Source organism: Cololabis saira, chromosome 3 (assembly GCF_033807715.1).
Source record: "Cololabis saira isolate AMF1-May2022 chromosome 3, fColSai1.1, whole genome shotgun sequence".
NCBI classification, from domain to species: Eukaryota; Metazoa; Chordata; class Actinopteri; order Beloniformes; family Belonidae; genus Cololabis; species Cololabis saira.
The window spans coordinates 9,332,256-9,357,945 of NC_084589.1; the positions used below are offsets into that span (position 1 = coordinate 9,332,256).

At 40.1% G+C, this 25,690-nt stretch overlaps 2 protein-coding genes across 3 annotated transcripts; both read right to left on the reverse strand.

Moving 5' to 3' along the window:
• Positions 1–264: 264 nt before the first annotated feature.
• LOC133425155 (polyadenylate-binding protein 1A) lies at positions 265–8,707 on the reverse strand. 2 transcript variants are annotated; one of them, XM_061715848.1, is made up of 15 exons: positions 8,163–8,707; positions 5,956–6,149; positions 5,676–5,791; positions 5,047–5,186; positions 4,851–4,945; positions 4,586–4,723; positions 4,209–4,304; positions 3,820–4,092; positions 3,624–3,714; positions 3,400–3,522; positions 2,332–2,474; positions 2,074–2,158; positions 1,842–1,972; positions 783–873; positions 265–653 (listed from the first exon to the last, which is right to left on the reverse strand). In XM_061715848.1, the coding sequence occupies exons 1-14, from the start codon at positions 8,353–8,355 to the stop codon at positions 784–786; spliced, it is 1,908 nt and encodes a 635-aa protein (XP_061571832.1). In that variant the 5' UTR covers positions 8,356–8,707; the 3' UTR covers positions 265–653; position 783. The 2 variants fall into 2 exon arrangements, with proteins under 2 accessions (XP_061571832.1, XP_061571823.1); XM_061715839.1 differs by having other exon boundaries at positions 4,851–4,960.
• A 2,477-nt stretch (positions 8,708–11,184) lies between these two features.
• LOC133425171 (14-3-3 protein zeta-like) lies at positions 11,185–21,756 on the reverse strand. Its single transcript, XM_061715861.1, has 6 exons — positions 21,632–21,756; positions 18,255–18,566; positions 14,131–14,254; positions 12,959–13,122; positions 12,651–12,746; positions 11,185–12,213 (listed from the first exon to the last, which is right to left on the reverse strand). Exons 2-6 carry the CDS (start codon positions 18,555–18,557, stop codon positions 12,157–12,159), a joined length of 744 nt encoding a protein of 247 aa, XP_061571845.1. The 5' UTR covers positions 18,558–18,566; positions 21,632–21,756; the 3' UTR covers positions 11,185–12,156.
• Between the last annotated feature and the right edge of the window lie 3,934 nt (positions 21,757–25,690).

The following is a 25,690-nucleotide window of genomic DNA, read 5'->3' on the forward strand; positions in this document are numbered from 1 at the left end:
CCTTACTGAGCCATTTTGAAGTTTTTTCCTGAAACCCCTATTTGATTTATTTATATTTTGTACTCTCGATTTATGTATTTATTTTTTCCGAAACCATCTCTTGTAATGACTTACTTTAATATAACTACACCTGATGTAATTGATATTTTGTATAATTCAAGAAAAAAAAAAAAGTTAGATGCCGTGGCATCTTCAAATAGGTTTACAATTACACTTCATATTTGCATATTCCTGCTAAAAAACATTGAATTATGATACCAAGAATAATGTTTGAATGAATTTATTTATTTATTACAGCCAGTAGTTCACAATACAAATCACCTTTCCAATTGCTCAGCGACCACCTTCCTAAACATGGCTGATATTCTGAGCACTGACAGTAAAATGACATAAAACAGAGGAATGCATTCAAATTTATAATTTCAATTTTTCTCTATTTTGCTATTTTTTTAAACAATTTTTTTTTTTTAAATGATCAAGGTCTAGTCAAACCGTCCCCAGACCTGGCAGAGTCAATCGTTTTGTCCTTTTCTTTTTTTTTTTAAAGAAATAATTTATCATTTTTCGATGTTTTCAGAGTTTTAGGTTTTTCGATGTTTAAGTTTTTTTTTTTTCTCTTTTTCATCGGTGAAGCAGGTTTCAAAATGCTCAATCTGTAAGACAAAAACAAAAGAAGGAAATCCACAAATTATACTTAATTTTTCATCCCTACCATCAATTCATTTTAGTCAAAGGCAACATTTAAAAAAATAACTGAGTAAATGTGTCCTGGTTACACGTACCTTAGACGCTGGGAACACCAGCGGGGGTGGTGGACTTCTGAGCAGCCTCTTTGGCCTGGTGGGCCTGGAGCACAGCAACGGCCTCATCCACCTACAACACAGCAGAGCATGAGCCACGGAAAGTTCTCCTTTAAAACGACCATGTTTAAGTGAATAGAGGGAATGCATATGACGTCACAGATGTGACTTCAAAGTGGGTTATGCCCACTGAGTGTCAGAAAGACTGAGTGTCAGAAAGACTGAGTGTCAGAAAGACTGAGTGTCAGAAAGACTGAGTGTCAGAAAGACTGAGTGTCAGAAAGACTGAGTGTCAGAAAGACTGAGTGTCAGCATAAACTTTCAGTTTGAGCCACAGGAAAACATCTAAAATGGGAAAGAGCTGTTGTGCGATCGACTGTACTCATAGATTTAGCAAGAAATCAGAGTTATCGTTTTACAGACTGCCGAAAAATAAGCTTAAGAGAGACAAATGGATCGCTGCAATTCACAGAAACAACTGGATTCCAGACACCGAAACGTGGATTTGCGGTTCCCATTTTGTATCAGGTAATGTTGGATTTTTGGGTAGCTAACGTTAAACGGTCAAATCATAAAGTTCGATGTCCTCATCACTTTAATTTCTACAACAAATCCTGCCTTGAAATCGGACCAAGCGTCAAGAGTTTTGTAAGCCTTCAAGCTTTGCTTCGTGTATTTCCCCGGCGTAGAAATTAAGTACATATAAATATCAGGAAACTGGATTCGTGGCCAAATATTAATGTCCATGGACCACTGGTTCTTGGTAACTGTACCAAATATTAATGTCCATGGACCACTGGTTCTTGGGGTAACTGTACGGGTCACTGTCAAGTCCAACTGACTTTAATTTAAGCCAATAATCAGCTGTTATCCCGTCTTTTCCACAGTTTCTCTTACTAGTTGCAGTCATTTTTGCCACTCAGTGCAGTAAGGGGGCTGGTCCAGTGGGAAAGTGACGTCAATGCAGACCCTCTATAGAGCATGATCTACAGTTAACAAAATAAGTCAATGATTGATTCCGTCAGAGATAAATCCACTGACCTTTGAGCGCAGAGACTCGGGCGACTCGAGCATGTGAAGCAGCTCGGAGTTGTCGATCTCCAGCAGCATACCGGTGATCTTGCCCGCCAGGCTTGGGTGCATGTTCTGGATCAGGGGGAACAGACGCTCACCTGGAGAAACAAGGAGTCAACGAGAAGGTTAAAGAAGAGTTTAACATAATAAATCCAGGTTAAAAGCAATACGCCCAAATTAGAGCTGACGATGAACGTACCCAGCATCTGCTTCTGTTCCTGAGGAGGGGCAGCAGCCAGCATGGAAGCAGTCAGCGGCTCCTGGCCCTGGACATGAACGGCCGGCTAACAGAGGGACAAGGAGTTCAGACAAAGTCCAACCTTCACACATTTCATCATTACTTAAAATTGTGTGCCTCTTCCTCTTAAAGTGGCTGAATATTTTGAAACTGCCTGCAATAGCCAATTACAAGAAAATCAACACAGGTTTGGTCTGACGCTGTGAGCCATGTTCTTACTTGCTGCATGGCGACCTGTGGCTGGGAGGCCATGTGTTGCTGGGGGTTCCTCACACCAGCAGCATACTTGTACTGGGGCATGGCTCGCACCGGGGCAGCGGCGGCTGAAGCGCTGGTGGGGCGCTGGCCGAGCGCTTGGGTCGCTGCAGTAAAGGAAAAAGACACATGCTCAAACCTGGAACTGCAGTATTCAATGTACAAGACAATAAAAACAAAAAAAAAGTTCATCCCTATGATAGGGAACAGGGTTTTCACACCTGGTCCTAAGGACACAATGGCCACGGTTACATGTTTTTTAATTTGGGATTAATTATTCTGAATTAAAGAATTCAGAATTAAAACTATTTTCCTTCGAGTTTACATGGAAATAGTAATTCCAAATTGAGGTTTACATGGAAAACACGTTTGATCGGCTTTATCCAATTCCTCTACAGGTCTGGGGGTTGGGAAGGTTCTGATTGGATAGGGGGCGGACCGGAAGTTAAACTACCGGAAGAAAAACAAATTTAGCCGCTACAACTTTGAAAAGCTCACAATTTTGATGTTTCCCGTTTCCATCTGTTCTTTTAATTATTTCCAGGTCCTCCAAGCTATTTATTAAATAAATGGTCTCTGCTCTTGACCAGCGTCATGGAGACAGACGGGCGAGGGAACGAACAGCGCAGAAAGACCGCAATTAATTTAAAGAGGAATGAGTGTTTACATGATCACGGAATTATTCTATTCAGATTTAAAATCAGAATAAACCAGCCACTTACTTTTAATTTGGAATGGTAATTTCATTCGGAATTAGGTGTTTACATGGTAATTTTTACTCATTTTAAATCGGATTTAATTTTAATTCTGAATTAAAGAGGAATTAAACTTCCCATGTAAACGCACTGACTGTCAGTCATGTTTAAGATGTTTCCCTGCTCTTAAAAAACTGCTTCCAAATGGTGGACTATGGTGACTTGTGAAGACCTCCATGACGGGCTGATGGTGATCCAATCATGTCATTGGAGTGTTGGAGCAGAACCTCTCAAACATGCAGGACCAGGGCAGAAAACGCTGATCGAGAACACTTACGCATACGCTGGGACGTCATCATGCGTGGGACCTGGGTGTTGGTGTTGGCGGCAGCACGGATGGCGTTGAAGGTCTGGGGCCTTGGTGCTGATGGACGCATGGCATTGGGCATGTTTTGGAAATCTGAAGAAGAAGAAAACCACCCAACGGCCGTGTTAATAGGAGTGTAATCTGACAGGGCGGAGTCTTTATGAACATAGGGAGATGCACATCGGCCCACTCACGCTGAGGACGCACTCCTTGGGTTGCCCAACGGGGACTGGGGCGGAGCTGGGCCAACTGGTTGGCAGAGTAATATGCTGCGCGGTTCTGGGCCTGAGAAGAGGAAAGATGAGATTAAATCTTAAATACAAATACACTAAAGTCCATCTCTCTACATTAAACATAAGAGGTGAACGGCCGGCTGAAGTAGAGGCTCACCTGGGGAATAGCCGCCATGAAGTAGCCCGAGGGCGGTGCGGGCTGGTAGGGGTTGAGGACCGGGTTGGGCACGGCGCGGACGGTGGCCATCCTCTGCATGTACTGGTTGGTCAGGTGAGCCTGGCGCTCCTCCTTCCTCTGGGCCAGGGCCACGTACAGGGGCTTGGTGGCCACGATGCGTCCGTTCATCTCCGTCACGGCCTTGGTGGCCTCCTCCGGGGAGGAGAAGCACACGAAGCCAAAGCCCTTGCTGCGGCCGCCCTCCATCATCACCTTCGGAAGACAACAGCAGCACGCGGTTATTGACACATCACTCTCCAGTCTCAGTCAATCAGAACAAATTACAGATAGATAAAAAAGTGTAACTTCAAAATGAAAAGTGTGTGTACCTTTGCACTCGTTATGGTTCCAAATGGAGAAAACTCTTTGCGCAGACGTTCATCGTCCAGGCCGTCATCCAGGTTTTTCACGTACAGATTGACACCCTGGAAGTGACATTTTATTGGAGGGAAAATTAGTTTTTGTTCAGTAGACAGTATTTTTATACATGTTGATCTCTCATGTTCCGAACAACCACCCCTGGAGAAGTTAGATATTTAGCAGTCATAGGAATTAATCCCAATAAGAGATGGAGGGGAGGTTTATACAAACACACCCCTCTGCTTGTCTCACAAGGGCGTATGATGTTTGTTTTCTAATCCTGATTTAGAAAACTGTATTGACTCATGTCAGTGAGAAGAAACTGTATGAAAATGTCCCAACAAACCTGGTATCTGGTCATGCGATCCTGTTTCATCTGCTCAAATTTGCGCTTCAGCTCGTTTTGGCGCTCTCCTTTCTTCTGCGCACGGCCCACGTAAACTTGCCTGCCGTTCAGCTCTTTCCCATTCATGTCGTCTACAGCCTGCAATGCAACAAGGGAGACACCAAAATGAGTCATAGGGACCAAAAGCAGGCAGTGGAAGTACAGGATGATATCAATCTGATGAGGGAAAGCCCTCTGGAATAGAGGAGGGATATCTGACACTAACCTTTTGCGCATCTTCGTGCCTCTCGAAGCTGACGAAGCCGAACCCCTTGGATTTGCCCGTCTCGTCCGTCATCACCCGGATACTGAGTGCAGGGCCTACAGACGGAGACACTGATCAGTATGTTTAGCAGGCACGCTCATAGTGGTTACACCCCTACTTCTAAATAACTTGCATGTCTCTGAAATTATCTCCTTACCATATTTGCCAAACAGCTCCTTCAGCTTCTCGTCATCCATGTCCTCCCCAAAGTTCTTGATATAAACGTTGGTGAACTCTCGGGCACGGGCACCAAGCTCAGCCTCTCTCTCTTTGCGTGATTTGAAGCGTCCGACAAATCTATTGTAGGAGAGAAAATGTTGTCAATACCAACAAATGAATGGAAAATTAGATAATCTCTTCATTAACCGTGAAATGGTGGATTAATTTGTATCTATTTCTTGGATAACCAAAGCTCTGCGGCAGAAAAACACATGTTGTAGCTGTTTCTGAATGAGTTTGGAGGCTTAAACGTGTGGAGATTATAACCTCGTTCGGCCACTAAAGGTTCCTAGGACACGTCTGATTTACAGCTTAATTGTGTAGCAATTCTAAACACTTCCCCACAGACTTATAACCCCAAAAACTTCTCCACTTTTTTTTTTTTTTTTTTTTTTAAAGCAGCCTGATTCTCAAAGTGTCACCCTTATGTAGTTAAAAACTTTAAACATGGGTAAAGGAGCTGCAGGAGCATTTGACAAGATGCAAGTAAGAACAAAAATCAGACTTTGATTAGGTGTAAAATCACTCATGTTAATGTTTAACAAGTGTAACAGTATCCACACTTACACTTTTCTGTCATTGAGCAACATGCCGTTCATTTTCTCAATGGCACGCTCAGCAGCCTCATGGGTCTCAAAGTGCACAAAGCCGTAACCCTTTGAGCCATTTTCATCACAAACCACCTTTGAAAGGGCAAATTTCAGGGTATTAATACACACAGAGACACCATGCACAGTATACACTTCACAACCAGCTTCACTCGGGTGCAGCCATTAGTCATGCAGACTGGTGATCCATAAGGACAGCATTAATCTCAAGCTCAGCAAAGAAATCCTTCCCAAGCTACCTTGCAGGAGAGGATGTTTCCAAAGGCAGAAAATGTGTCATAGAGGGCCTTGTTGTCTATAGACTTGTCCAGGTTCTTGATGAAGATGTTTCCCACTCCGCTCTTCCTCAGAGAGGGGTCACGCTGAGACCACATGATGCGGAGAGGCCTGCCCTTGATGACGTCAAAGTTCATGGTATCCAGGGCTCTTTCGGCTGAAAACAGGAGTCACATTGTTAGTATACTCCATGTTCTGGTACACAACTGTGATAATAAGTGACATATAATGCTACAAGTTATATTACAGAGACTGTAAACTATGGCAGAAGGGCAACATTAACCCTTTACAGGGCACGTCTGTGGTCATTACAAGGAAAAGGTTACAACGTTAATATGGGTCCTATAATATTCTCCACTGACCCTCTAAAGTTAAAATTTTTTATTGATTGCCCTATAAAAAGGGGTTAAAAGCGTCCTGCAGGGTTCCTACACATTTTTAAAGCACTTTCAAGGGTCATTTTAAAAATCGCTAGGGTAAAATATCTACAGGAATATAAATATATACACTCATAATTATTCTTTCCGCTTTTTAATCACAATTATGTAAATTGTATCGTGCTGTAAACATCTAGTTATGTTTTACAGGGCTCCTAAGGGTGCTTGAAATCCTTGAAAGTGCTTGAATTTCAATGTTGTGTTTTCAAGGCCTGAAAAGTGCTTGAATTTTAGTTTAATTAATCAAACAGCACCATTTGCAAATTATAACGGCGTATTTCGAAAAATTTGGATCGGACTGTATAGTTTAGTTATTATAAGGAGAAATAAAATCAGTAAGATAAAACCAGGGTTCCTACACATTTTTCAGGTCGAATTCAAGCACTTTTCAAGGGTCATTTTCAAAATCTTCCAGCACCTTATCGCTGGGGTAAAATATCTACACTCATAATTATTTTTTCCGCTTTTTAATCACCATTTTGTAGATTGTATCGTGCTGTAAACATCTAGTTAGGTTTAATCTTACTGATTGTATTTCTCCTTGTGATAACTAAACTATACAGTCTGATCCCAATTTTGTGAAAGACACAGTTATAATTTCAAGCAGCATTTTCAAGGATTTCAAGCCCCGTAGGATCCCTGTATGGAAGAAGGGCAACATTAACCCTTTACAGGGCAAGTAACCACATTTGGTAACTTTAGTCGAGCTTTGGTCTGTGGTCATTACAAGGAAAATGTTACAACGTTAAAGAGGTCCTGTAATATTCTATACTGACCCTCTAAAGTTAAAATGTTTTATTGATTGCCCTATAAAAAAGGGGTTTAAAGCGTCCTGCAGGGTTCCTACACATTTTTCGTCGAATTCAAGCACTTTCAAGGGTAATTTTCAAAATTGGGTAAATACGGGGTCAAATATCTACAGGAATATATACACTCAATTATTTTTTTCGGCTTTTTATCACAATTATGTACATTGTATCGTGCTGTAAACATCTAGTTATGTTTTACAGGGTTCCTACGGGTGCTTGAAATTCTTTAAAGTGCCTGAATTTCAATGTTGTGTTTTCAAGGTCTGAAAAGTGCTTCAAATTATAACTGTCTTTCACAAAATTGGGATCAGACTGTATAGTTTAGTTACTACGAGGAGAAATAAAATCAGTAAGATAAAACCAGGGTTCCTACACATTTTTCAAATTCAAGCACTTTCAAGGGTCATTTTCAAAATTTTCAAGCTCCTTATCGACAGGGTAAAATATCTACACTCATATCTCTTATTTTTTCCGCTTTTTAATCACAATTTTGTAGATGTAAACTATACAGTCTGATCCCAATTTATAGTTATAATTTCAAGCACGTTCAGGCACTTAAACTAAAATTCAAGCACGTTTCAGGCCTTGAAGACACCATATTGAAATTCAAGCACTTTCAAGGATTACAAGCACCAAGAACCCTGTATGGAAGAATGGCAACATTAACCCTTTACAGGGCGAGTGACCACATTTGGTAACTTTAGTAGAGCTTTGGTCTGTGGTCATTACAAGGAAAATGTTTCAACGTTAATAACGGTCCTGTAATATTCTATACCGACCCTCTACAGTAAAATCGTGTTACCGATTCCCCTGTAAGGGGGTTAAAGCTGCAGAGCCCCGCTGGAGGACATGCATGTGCAGCACATGTTCAAAATGGAGTCTGCAGCTGGATTGGACCTGGATCTGGGCCTGAGCTGGACCTACCGTCGGCCGGCTGCTGGAAGTTGACGTAGGCGTATCCGAGGGACCGGCGGGTGATCATGTCCCTGCACACCCGGATGGACAGGATGGGCCCGGCGGGGCTGAACTTCTCGTACAGCATGGCCTCGGTCACGTCCGGGTGCAGGTCCCCCACGTACAGGGAGGCCATGGGGTAGCTGGGCGCGCTGGGGTTCATGTCTGGCTACAAACACGACCAGGACCGCGGATCGGGAGGTAATCGAGCGGGGATGAGGCGGGGGTCGTCGGCGTGGCGGAGCGGCGAGCACGCTGCTGCGGTGAGGCCTGGAGGAGCTGGCGGGTCGCGCTGGGCTGGTCGGCTGATTCTGCTTTCTCGAGGTGTTCCCGCGTCTCTTTGCGTAGGTTTGGGACAATCAAATCCTGCTTCACCGATTTTTAGTTTTCTTATAAAAATATGTCTGCGTGTTGCGCTCTAGCTTGTGGTTTGTTTCATAATAATAAAATGTGTGCCGAGACTAGCTCCGGAGCACACCTACGCAGACCGACCTCGCGACTGAAAGGAGGAACCAAGGACAAGTCTCGCGAGTCCACGGCGCGATACTTGTGGGCGTGACGTCACGGGTATCGCGAGATCACCGGGGTGCACCATTTTCCCCCACTGATATGCACGGCGAGGCGTTTACTGTCTCTCTGCTGCCGCATGGAGAATATTACCTAGTCCAGGATATATATTGAGCCCACATAGCACGTACATGTACACACATTTAATCCTAGTTGATGGTATAAATTAGATATATTCTGATAAGACTTTATTTCCATCTACTTGGAAAATATGGCTAATGTCCACTAATCTGTGGAACAGTTTAGATACAGAAATGAAAATGTGTAGCACGTTATTAGAATTTAAAAGCACCTATAAATACAAATTTATTAATACATATAAAGCAAAGGTATAATACACATAGGCATGTACCTATGGACATGTGTATGTATATGTGTATGTATGTAAAAAAAAAATCAGGGGGGATGGTGGATTTTATCATATGGGGACAGATAATTTGTGCTGATTACAAATAATATAATATATTACAAATAATAGCACTGACCAAAACACCTACAGAAATACTGCAGGAATGACATAGCAGCAGTTAAATGCAGCCTTCTGTAAGCTTTAAATATCCACTGGGCTTACATCAAATACATCAAAACACAACAATAAAAAACACTTTTCTGAACGTATCAATATGACTCTGTCCTTCACAGGATAAGTAAAATGGATCACTGCAAAAACTCATCACTGGAAAAAACACCAATTTTCACCTGTTTCAAGTAGATTTTCACTTAAAATAAGTAGAAAAATCTGCATGTGGAACAAGATTTTATTGCTTGTAATGAGAAGATAAATCTTGTCCCATTGGCAGATTTTTCCTACTTATTTCAAGTGGAAATTTACTTGAAACAGGTGAAAATTGTCAAATAAGTTATTATTCTGGTGTTATTTTTCTGGTGATGACTCTAAATGTTGAAATAGCAGTAAAACCACATTCATTGATGAAATTACATAAGGGATGGAAAGGGGAGATGGCAGTTTTACAGGGGGGATGATTTGGACCGTTTTTATTTCAGGGGGGGATGCTATCCCCCCTCAACTTGAGTACTGTATATATGTATATACAGTATGTGTATGTATGTGCTTATATATATATATATATATATATATATATATATATATACTGTATGGAATGATATTTAATAATCATAAGTAATACATATACTGTATGTTTGTGTAGTTATTTTGTTTATACTCGGGCAACTTTTCATATGGATTTATTTATGTATTTTGTTTCATTCCTAATCCTAAATGCACTAGTTTATAAAAGCTAACATTTTTTTTCTTGTGAAAAGAGTAGGCGAAAACTAAAACAGAAAACTTATTTAGACAGGCATTTGACCTACAATGACTGTCTTTTATGTTCTGATGCAAACTGCTGTTCTCTGTTGTTTAAATTGTGTTTTTTATATATTGATTGGTCTACGGCGACCTTGAGTGCCATGAATGGCGGCTCCCATGGGCAGCATCATTTTTTACTTGGAAAGTGCATAGCTTGAATTTTTAATTCAGTTTATTCTGAGCCAAAAATGTAAAACACCAGTCTTCAGTTCATCACTCATGTGACTGCACTATGATTATGTTAAATAAATCTGTAGTTATAACTGCATGTATGGGTTCAGACAGAAGTCACAATGCAGAGAGACAGACCCAAGGGCAGAAGACATGTTTTATTTAAGTTCATTCAGATAATTATTAAAGGAATAGCAGCCATATAAATAATAATCAGCCCGGCTTTTTAACTTTTGAACACACAACTGTCACAGTTCAATCTCAGGATTTCACTGTTATTCTTTACAATACAACTCATTGTTCAATATGTGAGGTTTCATTTAATTTGTTCTCCTTGCACTTTAATACTGTGTGTTTAAGGTTGGCTTCTTTGTGCTTAAAAGTTCAATTATCTTAGGTACTTGGAAGTACTTGTGACATAGCTGAAGGGTGCTCCTTCACAGGACTGATCAGTGGGAGCTCCCACAGCTCCCAAAGGTATTTATTTCAGACATATTACCTCAGCGATGCCCAGGTGCATTAAGGACAGACATGTTACATGGGTTTAATCCTGCTGATGTATATGCTGGTTCATCAGTTTATCAGTCCCAAAAAAGCAACTTCTCCATTGCTAGTCACTCATTACACCTGTGCTTCTGTCAGTCAAACCGTTTACTGATCACTTATATAGAATGATTGCCTCCAGCTTTACCTCTATATAATCCCATCCTCTCTCAGCCTCCACGAGTCTAATTTAATCTTGTACAGTAATCCACAGAAAACAGAACAGATGGTTAATATGATTACTTACTCGTATAGCAACATGAATTTTAGAGAGAACCATTCCTCAATGAGTCAAATTAAGATTTTAGACAATGCAATTCTGTTAATAATCTTGAACATTTAGATCACCCAGTGTATCAATTAAAATAAAGATAACTTAAATCTTGTTTGGACTTTTTTATTCCACTTACATGAAATTACACATTTCTCCCCAAATAACACTTATGCTTGGGTGTTATGAAAATCCAAAGACAAACAAAGCAAACCAGCCAAACAACCTGTCTGTGCTTCTCCACCGACTACCCATTACCAATAGTTCAGGCAAATACTGAAAGAAAAAAAAAAAACCCCAAACAAAAAAACCATTTGAAAAAGCAGCAACTCTACAAATGTGGATTTGTTTTTACTGTGGTCCTTATACAAAACAGCAACAATACAAAGTTGTGTGCTTTTTTTGTTAAAACAAAATCTATACCTCAATTGATTCATAGAAATACAAAAGCAGATTCCCCAGCAAAAAAAAGAAACAAAAACCGGAGTAGCAGGTTGAACAACTGACAGTAAATGGAATGTAACCTTTATAAAATGTTGCCCTTCATCTCCAGAACTCCCCATGACACCGCCGTGGTGTTTGCATTAGCTGTAATTCTTCAGATAAGGTGTGATGAGCGACCCACTGTTTAAGAAACCACGATTTGTCTTCAAAAGATGCGGTTACTCAAACAGCACCATTTGCAATTAGAATATACATACGGTCTAATCACTTTTCTCACTCTTAAAAACTCAACTTGCTGCATGCATTGAGAACTTGCTCTCATACCTAGAACTTTAATAGCATCCAACACCCATAGCTCAAACTCAGGAAAAGATCAACAGCCAAAAATCCAACCCTAAATACAACGCCACGCCCAAACTCAATCTCCCCACCGCTCCCATTTCCCCCCAGTTACAACAACATGATTAGTAAACTGAAAGGAGTAAGATGAGAATACCCCCAGATAGAAAAGAAAACAAACAAACAAAAAAAACATGGAGACTTGGATGTTGATAATGAGGTGGTCGCAGTGTTGATGAACATGATGAAGATGCCTTGGAACAATGGCAGGCAGATAGGAATGACTATGGAGGTCTGTCTCAATCTCTGGGCTCTTCTGTTTCCTCCCCCTCAACCTGGTTATCAGAAGTCCACAGCTAAAGGAAGACAGGGAGAAGAGAAACACAATGTGAAACAGCAAGAGACAAGAAGAAAGTCAAATTCAAAAAAGGGCTAACCCCCCATCAATATTTGACTTATAAGTATTGACTGTTGTATAATCAAAATCAATGGATCAATAAATGGTCTGAGCTCAACCATTGCCTTGTGGGGCTTTAATCTTGCTTGTTAAACTAGCATGCCGTATTAAGTATGGTTTACACTAGCAAAAGTGTGCCGTATTACTGCATGAGAACTGAATTTTGATTGATTCGCTCAGTTCAGTAAATGCATTTGAATACATGCCATGACTTTAAAATTAGCACATTAGCACATTATATGATAAAAATTTACTTCAATAATCTACTTAATCCTTTTTGAGAGAAAAAAAGCCATCTAATTTATTCTGGTGCATATTTAAAGAACGGCAACTTACTGTCAAGTTGTCTCTCAATAGCTGCATGATTAGTGTACTGTCTTTGTACGATTCTTCACTCAGTGTGTCGAGCTCTGCAATGGCTTCATCGAAAGCCTAAAGGATTGAAAGCACATCTTTAAACAGCTGAAAAAACAAACCCTCATGCATTCAAATGTTTATATTTCAGGTTAATGTGTCTTGAGATTGTATTCATTGGCATAATATGTATTTAACACACTATGAGACACTAAATATTAACTTTAAAATGTACAGGTTTAGCATCTTTATGAAAATAAGAATCAAAGTAGTCAGTGTAGTAAACTCACCTGTTTGGCCAGCTGACAAGCTTCTTCAGGTGAATTGAGAATCTCATAGAAGAACACCGAGTAATTGAGGGCGAGACCAAGACGGATTGGGTGTGTGGGCTGCATTTCTTCTTTGCTGATTTCAAAGGCCTGTTTGTATGCACCCTGTGAATCTCCAATAATGCCTAAGAGAGGAAACAAAGAGCATAAGAGCTGTGGAAACTAAAATGCTTTATTAAAAAAAAAAAAAAAAAAATAATAATTTCTTCATGGTTTCACCAAGAGTAGAACATCTGAGCCCCACTGGTTTCCCCCCTGTCTTAGTTACCGCTGACTGAAAATCATTTGCCTTAAATACACCCGATGTCGTCATTTATAGCCAAGTGACTCAATGTTTCAACTATAGAAAAGCAAAAGTAGTCTTCTTTTTTAATTTGGGTAATGTTTAAAAACGTAAAAACCAACACTAAAGTTAAAAGTGTGCTTGCCGCTTACGGCTCCGCTCTTGTAGCAGCAACTAGAGAAACTAACTCAGTAAGGTGTTATCATAAACAATAACAACAAAGCTGTCAGAGAAATGTTCTAAATTAGGCTTAAATTATACCCAATCAACCACTAACTAATGCTAACATTTTATATTGCTACGAAGAGCTGATGCATATACATTTACAGTCATCCTTATTGTCCTCATGTTATTTGGCAGAAATGTCAGAAATGATATTAGCTCCAACATTTAAGTCTTCGATTCAACTGTACACATGTCATGATATTCAATAATCCTCCCTACAAAGATGTTAGCGGCGAAAAAACAAACAAAAAAAACTACTTTTTTTCCATTAAGGTGGTGACTTCATGTCTGAACAGACACCAACGAGCCCAAGGCCAAATCAGTGAAAAAAAAAAAAACAACCTCAATCTATATTTTTGTCTCAATCATGGTAACAGAGCTGCCCGTCATACTTGATGGTAGCAGGAGACATCTAATTTAAAGACAAAGAATATTTAAGAAATAATGACCAATTACAGCCAAATGAGGAAACCCTTGATGTCATTAGCACACATTTTAACAACCATGGACGTATCAAAAGGCAGCTGCGGGGCAACACTGACATACACATGTACTATAAACATCATTCATTATCATTTTTGTCAACCAGAAATGTCTCACGCTTGAAAAAGACTGGAGTGTGTACCTTTTTTCTCTTGCCCTGTAGCCACCTCAGCCAAGTAGCGGTAGTAATCTCCTTTCATTTTCAAATAAAAGACTTTGCTCTCTGCAACAGTTGCTTTGGGAATGAGAAACTTGTCCAAAAGACCCTGTGGTAGAAAAACAAAACAAGACAACAGGCTTTTAGAAAAGAACAGTGTGAGATATTCACTAGAATAGCACCGGTGAAATTGTGGTTCCCCTTCTTTAAACAGATTAACATTCATTTGACTGTTTTTGACACATTTTAGTGCGTTTATCCAACAACTCCACATGGGTAGTGCTTATTTCAACCTGATAGAGTAAAAATCAGTCAAAACGTCAGGGAATTATTTATCGGTGGACAAGCTGACTGCCTCCTGTTGCCTCGGAGCCTGAGCCAGAGAATTTGGCTGAGCTACATCACAGATGCTTCAGGGACCGGTGAAGTGGGGGTGGATCTGTGGAGATGTGGATCACATGAAAGCATGGGGGAGGCAGCGGGGCCGGGCTGAAGAGGCAAGCGGGGCCCGAAGAGGCTTCGGAGAAGCAAAGGATGGTGAGGACTGAGAACATGGATGGAAAAAGAGGAGCAAGCCTGCTGAACTCTTGATGAGGAAGTAGGTCACTTACAGAGCGCCGTTTGTCTCTGCAACACAAGCAAGGACCACTTGACAGCTTTTTCATGTTGCTAACCCGAATGGAGCAGCAACTATGATAAGTGGGAGGACTATAATACCGCAGCACTGTGTCTACTGTCTTCAAGTGCTGAGGGCCCCACAGGGTTACACTCTCTTCACAAAAGCACCAATACTTGGTTTCAAGGGCAGAACTGATCTCAGTGACTGCAGTGTGTATTTTGATGCATTTTCTGTGCTGCCGACGTATCAATTTATTCTCAACAGCAGCCATAAAAACAGCCCCAACACGGTAAAATAAACTACATTCCTCAGCACAGCCAAGATGACGTCTTACAAATGTTATTGATTTCTAAAAGCAGATAATGTATGGACTTTACCAACACTCAGAAGAGTCGTAACTAACCGGGCCTGAGTTCAGAGGTAGTTCAGTAGTCGCATGAAGTCAAGATGTGATGAAGTATCCGACTACAAACAGTAGTATCTGATAACAGGTCAAACACTGACCACAATTCCAGATGGAGAAATGGACGTTCATTTTTGAACGTTTTTACTTTGCATGATCCTCTTCAGTACACAGCTCACTTATATATTACAAGCACGATGAAATAAACAAGGCTAATAAGCGCCTGCGTCTGCTGAATGCTCATACTAGTGTGAGGGATCAGGGAAGTCCTCTGGGATCTGAATGTAGAACTGGGCCACTGGCAAGGACATGGCTATAATCAGACTACAAGCATGACAATGTACAGAAGGAATGAAACTTGCACCATTAATGCACCAAATTTAATTCTAATCGTCTGTTGAAAACTCATTAAATTCAAATGACAAAAGATATATATATATAAATATATATATATAAAAAAAAAAAAAAAAAGTGAAAATGCTTCTTAGGTGCAAACAAGCAAGCAGCCACATTTCTAACCAAAACACTCCCGTCAGGGCTCTGTGTAGACTTGTTAACACTTAAAACTAATCGTGATTGTGGGACACGTTGTAAATCCAGGGAATATTAATCAAAGTTAATATAAGATCGTGTGGCCCCCGGTAGCTTAATTTAAACCTCATGGGACCACAAAACAAATACATAACTAGACACAGTTAACACATTCTGCAACAGTACCAATGTAAAGTCTCATGCTCCTTTTATCAGATTAACACTAAAACAAAAATGCCAGTGAACCTCATGCATGCTGGGTTAAACAGAATTATGCTGATTTTACGCAGCAACTTTTCCTCACACTTGCTCCACCCAGGTCCTGTCTGACAACTGGCTTCTTGGTCGCCACTGTCCAGAACAGGAATAAACACTCCAACAGCCTTCAGGCAACAAAACCTAAAACAAAATTATTTAGATCAGCTAAAACACAGGCTTTATTAGTGCCCTGTTCTCGTCATCTGGCTGTTTCTACTGCCGTGCCTCTCTGTCAGCCTCCATAGAACTGCTGGCTAAGGTGGGTGAGCTTCTGTAATTAGAGGATTAAGACCTTGAGTCATCACCAGGCAGATAATACACAAGCCGAGGGGGGAAGAGTACCACAGGTCTTACTGGTGCTTGACGCAATCAGAAAATGCTAAATGAACAATAGAAAATGAGTCAGTATCACCAAGATAAAACAACCAATCATGGCAAACAGTGAAGCCAGTGGTAGAAAAGTAATATTCTTTGCTTTGAATTGTGTTCTTTGCTCTTGAATCTGGTGAAACGGACCAGCTCTGTAGTGTATTTCCTCTGTGTTTGGAGGATGGGCAGGTGGCTTTGGTGTATTAATAAGCCTCAGTATTCTGGGCTATGCAGCTATCCTGATCAAGATCTCTGTATGGTTTTTCCCCTCTGTGAGCACCATAACCGCTTCTGAGCAGATAACCATACCAGGACAATCTGCATTGCATTCCATTACCTGCTTTGCAAAAAAGTCACGTATCTGTACTTACACCTGGTGAAGTGTGTGCACCATAATCTTTTGTAGTTATAAAATCTTACAGGAATACAGTAACTTAATTTTACTTACACTAGGGCCAACCCTGAATTTCTTTGCCAGTATGCAACACTTTGAGATTGAGGAGCCCAAATGATCCTAGTGTTAGTGTAATTTATTATTAAAAGGTCAATTTTGAAAAGCCAATATGCACTTAAGCTCCAAAATTAGGGACAGAATCGGGAAGGGAAGTTGGTTTAAATCTGCTTTTAGGCTGAGGTATATAAAACATTTGCTTATTCTTCCCGTTTAATAATCATGACATATTAATCACTGCATCATGAATTCCAGACATAGGAGACCCAACACAGAATGGACAACTGTAGTGCGTCATGGTACATTGCATTCTGGGGGAAGCTAAAATATTGAACAACAGGCATCTCTGTCTACACGTTGCCTTTTTAATTATGATGGACACAGGGCCGGTTCATGAGGAGGAAAATAACAAGACCAAACAAAAACATTCATATGCAGATCAAGCACATAATTCCCCAGTGAAAAAAGAAACCAAAAAAGAAATACTTTCCATGGATTTAGCACCAACCGGTACTTTACACTATTTTATCAAACAACCAAAAAGTTAAAACAAATGGGCCAAAGAACCTCATATACATCCCTCCAATATTATAGTTCAACTAAAACCAACCTTAGAGAAACCGTGTAGCACTGACTGGCTATCGGACTGATTAACACAGGTGTACCTTTTAGCATTTAAAGAGTACTTTATTTCTGATGTGGGGTTGTGTTAAGTAATACTGAGTACTTAAGTGTCTCACCTGAATTTGCCCCTGGTGTGAGAACACATTATCTTGGCTTGCCTGTCTCAAATCCTGTGATTGTCCAACCAGAATAGTCTGCCGTTTACTGTAGGCGAGACATCCCTACTTGGACTTCATTAGTAAATCAAAAGGTCTTGGTCCATTCATTTGTTCCTTAAAGTACACTTTTCCGTAAGCAAGAGCAGATTAATTGCTACGTTAGCAATATATATATATATATATATATATATATATATAAAATAAATAAGCAAGCATGATTCACAAAGACGTGTTTTAGCAGAGCTGCTTGGGATTATTCCTGTACTAATATTACCAAGTTCACCACATCCCTTACTGCTGAAGACTATGATCACACATTTTGGACAATTAAAAAACTGTTTCAAAAGATTGAAACCCTGTATTTTACATAGTCTCAATCCATTTGTAAGTAAAATGAAACCAGCTTGTTGGTTTTATGTCCAAATTTCTCTCACCTTTGTATGCTTACTTATAATGTAGTAGCATGATTCTACTAGTTTCAATTTGACACGTTTACTCAAATTAAATCAAACCAATTATTCAGCAGCACATAAAAAAAGAATTTTATGCATCATTTCCCATTTTAAAAAGGCAGAAAACATCTTTTGTATAAACTAATTTGTGATTTACATAACCCACATCTGAATGTAACAAGGGGGGAAAAGCCACTGAAGACTGGAGGTCTGCAGTTTGTGTCCAAACGAAAATAAATCTCACCAGAACATCGTTGCAGATCTCCTTCAGCTCATTCTCGATCTTTTCCCGGTATTCTTTGGCCATGGCCTGCTTCCTCTCACTGCCTTCTGACTTCTGCTCAATGCTGGAGACGACGCGCCAAGATGAGCGGCGCGCACCCACAACATTCTTGTAGGCCACTGACAGCAGGTTCCGCTCCTCGTTGGACAACTGCTCGCTGTCCTCCGTCACGGCTTTCATGGCAGAGGCCATGTCATCGTAGCGCTCCGCCTGCTCGGCCAGCTTGGCCTTCTGAACCAGCTCCTTCAGAGGTGCCTCGCTCATGACTGCTCACTTCAGGAAAGCAAAAAGAAGAAAGACAGTTACGGGTTAATAAAAGAGAAACCCATCTAGCTGAAGTTCAATATCAGCAAAATTTGTGAAATTTCTAATTAATGAGGCAAACAAAGATATGAATTCTGAAAGTAATGAAATCATAACTGAATAAATCCAGAAATGTGAGTCCGATGTATTTAGTTTGACTGAGCTGGACACAAGCATTAGCTGACCTGTTGGGAAATATATGCTCAAGAAAAATAGACCTTTGCACACACAAAGAGTAGCTTAAAAACTATAAGAACAATAGAAGGAAGAACAATCCCAGAAAGGAATATATTGCCAGGGTTTATACATTTAACACTAAAAATAAGTGTCCGTTTACTGTCTAAACAAAATAAATGATTTCTATTTTTAATTTAAAATACATTTTTGTTGTGAAAGAAGAATGGATAATAAATCCAACAGTCCATATATGGCCATTTCCATTAGTGGCTAAACAATTATGGCTAAACTATTCAACTGTCCACATGCAATGTTCTAATGGAATACTTTTTTTTTTTTTAAATAAGCAGGGTGTGAAGAGATATTTGTAGACTAAGCACGTGGACAATGGACAGACATTCCCATTGTAACATCAATAGCCTACATCTGTTTGACCCATCAAAAACTGCCAGTGGGTTTGCTTTGCACAGAAATCAATCACGTTTTTCCATTTCAGAGTTTGTGCAGTAGAGTGATCCATGTGGAGATACAAGCAAAAAAAAGACAACTTTTTCCACATATAACACCCAAAATAAAAACCTTAAATAAAATATAAGTTCATTGATTTTAATACAGTGTTGCACAACCCAGAAAGAAGGGAAAAAATTAGGGCAAAACCTGAAATATTTAGTTGTAAAGCTTCAGATTAGTGACAAGCCCTCCACAGGGGGTTTCTTCCATTTTACATAAAGTTAGGTAGAGCCAACATTTGTATTGTGTTCCTTGGTATTATATACTATCTAGGTGAAAGAAAAGCTTTCCGGCACTAGAAAATAAGCGAAATTAACAAAGGGAAAAAACAGAAAAGTCTGAGTGTGGCGACTCCACCGTAGCATCGACGGGTGTACGGATAAAGCTGGAACAGGCCCGGGAATTGAGGCATCCCAAATCGCTGACGTAGAATTGTCAAATTGGTTTGATTCACCGCATGAATCGGCACAGATTACTTTCTAATACTGTATTTGACCTGGTCTTTGTATGTTTTGACCGTATAGAAACATAATTCTCGTCAGTTGCGTGAAATAAGACCTGGAAACAGGCATTATGGCATAGAATTCTCAATTTGGTTTAATTCACTGTACGAATAGTTACAGATTACTTTTGTAATACTGTATTTGACCCGGTCTTTGTACGTTTTGACCGTATAGAAATTTAATAATTCTTGCCATTTTAAGAATGTGATGTGTACCTGTTGTACTCTACTGCCCTTACTTTACGTTTTAATTGTGTCATACCGATTTTTAATGTTGATGTAAAGCACTTTGAATTACCTTCTGTTGAATTGTGCTATACAAATAAACTTGCCTTGCCTAGTGTATTTCCAATTTGAGGATGTAATATTCTTTCAAGCATAAAAACGAATATCCAGCTAAGGTATGGAGAAGTGACAGAGTATTAGGATTATCCAAGAGAGTGTTTAGTACAATTAAAATAATGAAACTAAACCCAGGCGGTTTGGGTGGTGTGTAAATGTCCCTCAGATCCAGTTTAGTGAAGAACCCCGGAGCAGATCCTGATCCTGATCCTGATCCGGGCTCCAGCTCCGTTGCCTGCGGGGCCAAGGCCCCCCTTCCTCCGAACACCACACCCATCCCTGTACCTGGGCTGCCCTGCCAACGAACAATCACGGAAAACGCACATTTGGACGCTGAAAACAGCCCTTAATGCCAGTCTTTGCGACCCCGCGGTGCTACCCCTCGACCCCCGGGAACATGTGAGCAGAAACCGGCCGAGCAGACGAACCAGCGGCGTCGCCCGGTGTTCTGACGATTTTTGCTACCCTATCAAAAAATGCTCCCTAATGGTTTTCTACCTTTGTGGAGCTACAATTTTACGGTTTTACTCCCTAGCCCCGCCCCCCCCCCCCCCCCCAGGCGGTCCTTGTCGCTTGCCAGGCCGTCATTGTAAATAAAAATGTGTTCTTATGACCTGCCTGGCTAAATAAAGACCAATGACTGAATGAATATCAAATAAAGCGATAGAATTGTTTTTTTTCTCTTTATGGTATAATGTTCACAAAGTGTAACGCAATTCATGTCGTGGGTGGTGTATTTTTGAAGGATCAAACACTCAACATCCCATATTATCCATTTTACATCGTGCAAGAAATGATGGGCGTGGCAATCAAACTTTGAAAATCGACTCTGCGCGTGCGCAGAAGCTGAAAGGAGCAGTTCTCGACGGGGAGCAGAAATCGCCAGAACACCGGGCCTCCAGACGACGTCCCAGTATGGCGCCAACTATTTCCTGAAGCAGCAGCTCCCAGCGTTAATCATTCACTCCTCCTACCGAAACCATTACCAGTCTGAACACTTTGACCCGCCTAGCTGTCCTGTTTGAGGAAGGATTTATTTCTCTTAATGCACAAATTAACCAAAATCTGTAAAAGACTAAAACTACCGACCACAAATGTCAATTGTGCCAGTGTTACATTACTTAACACGTAGAGTGGGAAATAAATCTGTATAACATGCTATATTTATCAACAGCAATGAATCCAAAGGAAACAATAAATATCCATCATTATTGCCGTAACAGGTTAGGTTTATTCCCCTTTAATCCTCCCCCAGATCAGGTTTGTGCTTCAGCCGCGACCCTGACACGCCTTCCTGCTGCTCCCGTCTGAATCCAGCCATTAGACGCATCCCGGCGGCAGCGCCAGCTAAGCTAACCATTGTTCTTTAGTTTCGCGAATTCCGCTGGTAAAGGTAACATCGAGCCGCTACTATCACCGGCGAGTCCGGGTGTGAAATCCCGGGGCGGATTCATTGACCCGGCCGGGTGAACGGCGCGGGTTTGCGGCCGGGGCCGTGTCCTACCTGAGTGCTGGCAGACGTCGACGTACCGAGGTGCAGCTGGCTCTTTCCGCCCGTCCGAGTGAATGCGCTCCGACCGCGGCGGCTCCGCCAATCACACCGTCCAGGACACGGCCGGGCGAGGGAGGCTGACGTCAAGCGTTACCGGGGCAACCACGCGCGGGGCATTGTGGGGGTTGGAGTCTTTGCCGTTACTTCCTTTATCGGAACGCTGGCGGTTAGCGCCCCTTGAACTTTGTTACAGACTAGTCGTGAGGATGAGGAAACACCCATTTACAACACTGCTTTTATTGCAAGCACTTTGGATTAAGTTCACCACGCTGCTTCAAGTGAACAGAGAACTCAGTGATCCCTGGCACATTCAGATACTTTTATTTTTGACTTTTGTGTCTTTGTATGGTACATTACAATTTTAAAATTTTCAATTTTAAAATATTATGTAGAAGAAGTATTATGTATATAAAGTATTATGTAGAATGTATATGTAGAAGTAAAAAGTAGTCATCCAAATAATTACTTGAGTAAAAGTAAAAAAGTACTTGGTGAAAAAACTACTCAAGTACTGAGTAACTGTTGAGTAACGTCTGATTTAATTTTTTAACACAACCATTCAAACAGACAAAAGAACAAAATAATCATCTTCAGGCAAATTAAATCAATAAAATAATAAAATAAATTAAAATTAATAAAAAATAAAAAATAGCTTAAATTAAAATAATCTTAAAGTAAATTCAAGTACTTTAATAAATAATAAAATAAATTAAATAATAACAGAATAAAAAAATAAATTAAGCACAAGTAGCACAAAATTTCAAGCCTTTGTACTTTTCTTTTTTAACCAGGCAGAACTAGAACAAGCCCATGAACTCATAGAAACTCTGTGTGTGTTTGAGTCTGTGTAAATGTGACAAAACATGCAAAAACAAAATTTTTTCCCAAAGAATCACCCAGTGATGTCATGAGATTGACGCGTACATGGAGGGGATAAAAGAAAAGTAACAGCTCAACGTAGCCTAATGTAGCGGAGTAAGAGTACAGTTTCTTCTTCACAAATCTACTCAAGTAAAAGTAAAAAGTATAGTGATTCAAAACTACTCCTAAAAGTAAAAAAATTCCCAAAATGTACTCAAGTAAATGTAACTCGTTACTACCCACCCCTGCATATAATTGAGTATTATATCATTGTATTGAACAGTTATTGAAACTCGTCTTGTTACAGTATATGTAAGAATGTTAGATGTAAGAATGTATGTAAGATTCAGGGGTAGGACTCGATAAGTGGTTTCTTCATTCCTACTCCGTTTCAAACAAGTTGGTGGATCGGTGAACTATTATTATATGAAATGCTGTACATACAGTATATATATATATATATATATATATATATATATATATATATATATATATATATATATTACATATATAGTGTATGTATATGTGTATGTATATGTATGTATGTATGTATGTATGTATATATATTTGTATTCTGTTTTTCACTTTTTTGTACGCTTTTTTATCATGCATGTTCAAAATAAAATGTTCAAATCAAATCAAATCAAATATTCCTGACAAAGAACTAAGCTCATGAGCTGGCAGTGTGACATTTATCTTAAAGCATCATCAAGAGTTCATTTACATTCAAGTATTTACTGGAGATTGTTGAGGACTTCACAAATTAGCACACAGGACGCATCTACAGTACATCTTGCCAAATAGAAACCGCTATTTCTGCATTCCGGTTGGTTTCCACAGGGACAGAGTGAAGCTATTTTTGCCCTGTCACATGTTTTCCCCTTGGGCCAAGATTTCAAGCTTGTAACCTATTTAAGAGCAGATTAGATAGTATCATTTGTAGAAACATAAGAAAATGAAAAGAAAAACCAGAAAGAAGGGAAAAAAGGCTCTTTTCTCAATTATAGTCCAGAAAGGGTGAATCTCCAAACCGATCAGTATGTCACCAGATATAGGAGGAAAAGATTTCAATCATGAAATACAGAGATTTGTTGGTGACATTTCACTCAGTAGTTTTGAATTGACACACAGGCCTGCCACAGAAACCTAGCTTCTCTACAGTAAAACAAAAGTAAAATCTATTAAGGAAATATATATATTGAGTGGAAAACAAAAGATTTTACTTTTATGGTTGCATTTTTTGTGAAACGTGTAGCAAATAACATACATCATTATTTGCAAAAGGCATGAAGTGAAATGACTATTTTTTGCTTTGATTATTCTTTTGCACCACTACAGTTTTCCAAAAGAAAAAAAAGTGCCCACAGAAAACCTTTGCACACCCTGTATTAAGAGACAGGAGTTAGAAATGTCTTTGTTGAAAGTATTACCCCAAATTAAACACAATAAATCTTGCTCAGTCAGTTTCTTTACAAAACTCTTTCCAGAACTTAACACTCTTGTAGAGCTTAGAAACAGACAGTCTTGTGACAGCCCTGGGTTCTGGCCCTCTTTTCTGGTTACAGCGCCTATTGCTCAAAAAGAGAGGTTAAAGAGAAGAGTGGATGCAGCTGGTCCAGGCTTTTCTGCCACCATCACCTGAACTGCTGCCCCACACTCTCCCTGTAGCTGCAGAAACCACACCCAACCACCAGAAACCACACCCAACCACCACAAAGACGTTAGGATGGAGTTCAAGTTAGATGCCCGCCGTGTTTAATTTTTTTTATTGAAAACAAACAGATTAATACACATTTACACTCTTTATCCATGTTAACAGATACTAACAGAACATGTGCAATTGTGTACAATGAAATAAAAGACATGAAAAGAAATAAATAATAATAAACAAAATATAAAAGACGAGAGAGAAAAATAAGAAATACAAAAGGTTAACAGGAGGTGTTCATAGGTTTGTTAATGCTTCTGTTATTAGCGACCAGCGATCACTGAACTGGTTAGTTTTTAGCCTCAATCTTGCTGTAATTTTCTCCATCATATACACATGTCTTATCCTCTCTCTCCAGTGTGTTATGCTCGGGCACTGTGGTTTCAGCCAGTTGACTGTTATAATTTTTTTGCCCACTAAAAGCAGAATTCTCAGTAGAGAAGCCAGATCTCTCTCCATCATATCATCTGGAAGTATAGCTAGTATGACTAGGGCTGGCCCCATAGTAAAATCAACATGCAGAATCTGCTTGATCTTTAATTCAACCTTCTTCCAGAAATCAGTGAGCTTTGGCCAGTTCCCAAAATATATGTGTAAAGTCCCCAATCAAACCACATCCTCTCCAACACAGCTCAGACATATTACTGTATTTTGATGTGATGACAGGGGCGTCAAAGTAGCTGAGTTTAGTTTTTAATATCGTACCAGATGTGCTGTCACATTCTAGATAATCTGTAAGACTTTTATGACATATGCTGGTAGGCCAGCAAGGAGAGCATTACAGTTGTCGAGGCAAGACATAACCATGGACTGTGCTAAGACTCGGGTAGCATACTGAGTTAGGTAAAGCCTGAATTTCTATGTGTTGTCGAGTGGAAAGCAGCATGTCCAAGAGACCACAGCAATATGGTCAATGAAGGATATGAAGGCCACGACACCCAAGTTCCTTGCTGGGATGAAGAGTCAGTGTTGGTTTTAAGGTTATAATGGACAGACTGGCTGGCTAGGAGGACCAAGAGTCTAGTCTTGGAGAAGTTTAGTTGAAGGTAGCTTTCATTCATCCAAGAGGAGATATCAGCGAGACAACAAGCTGGTGGTAGGAATGACAGGTACAGTTGGGTATCGTCAACATACAGTAGCAACGGTATGAGAAACCATGTGAGCAGATAATCAAGCCCAGGGTGGTGGTGTGTATTGAAAAGAGAAGGGGTCCACGTATTGAGCCCTGGGGCCATGGCGTGGAGACACAGGGGTGCCACGGTGGAGCAAAAAAGTTGCACCATAAATGCAGGCTTAGAGACCCAAACAAGTAATGATGGAAGAGAAAATGAGACAAGGATCCAGCAAGGGAACAAACAAGAGTGACTCCTGAATAGTGTTGTAAACGTTGTTTAACCTCCACGCCCCGCCTATAAGGGACCTTGAGAGCATAAAACTGCAAA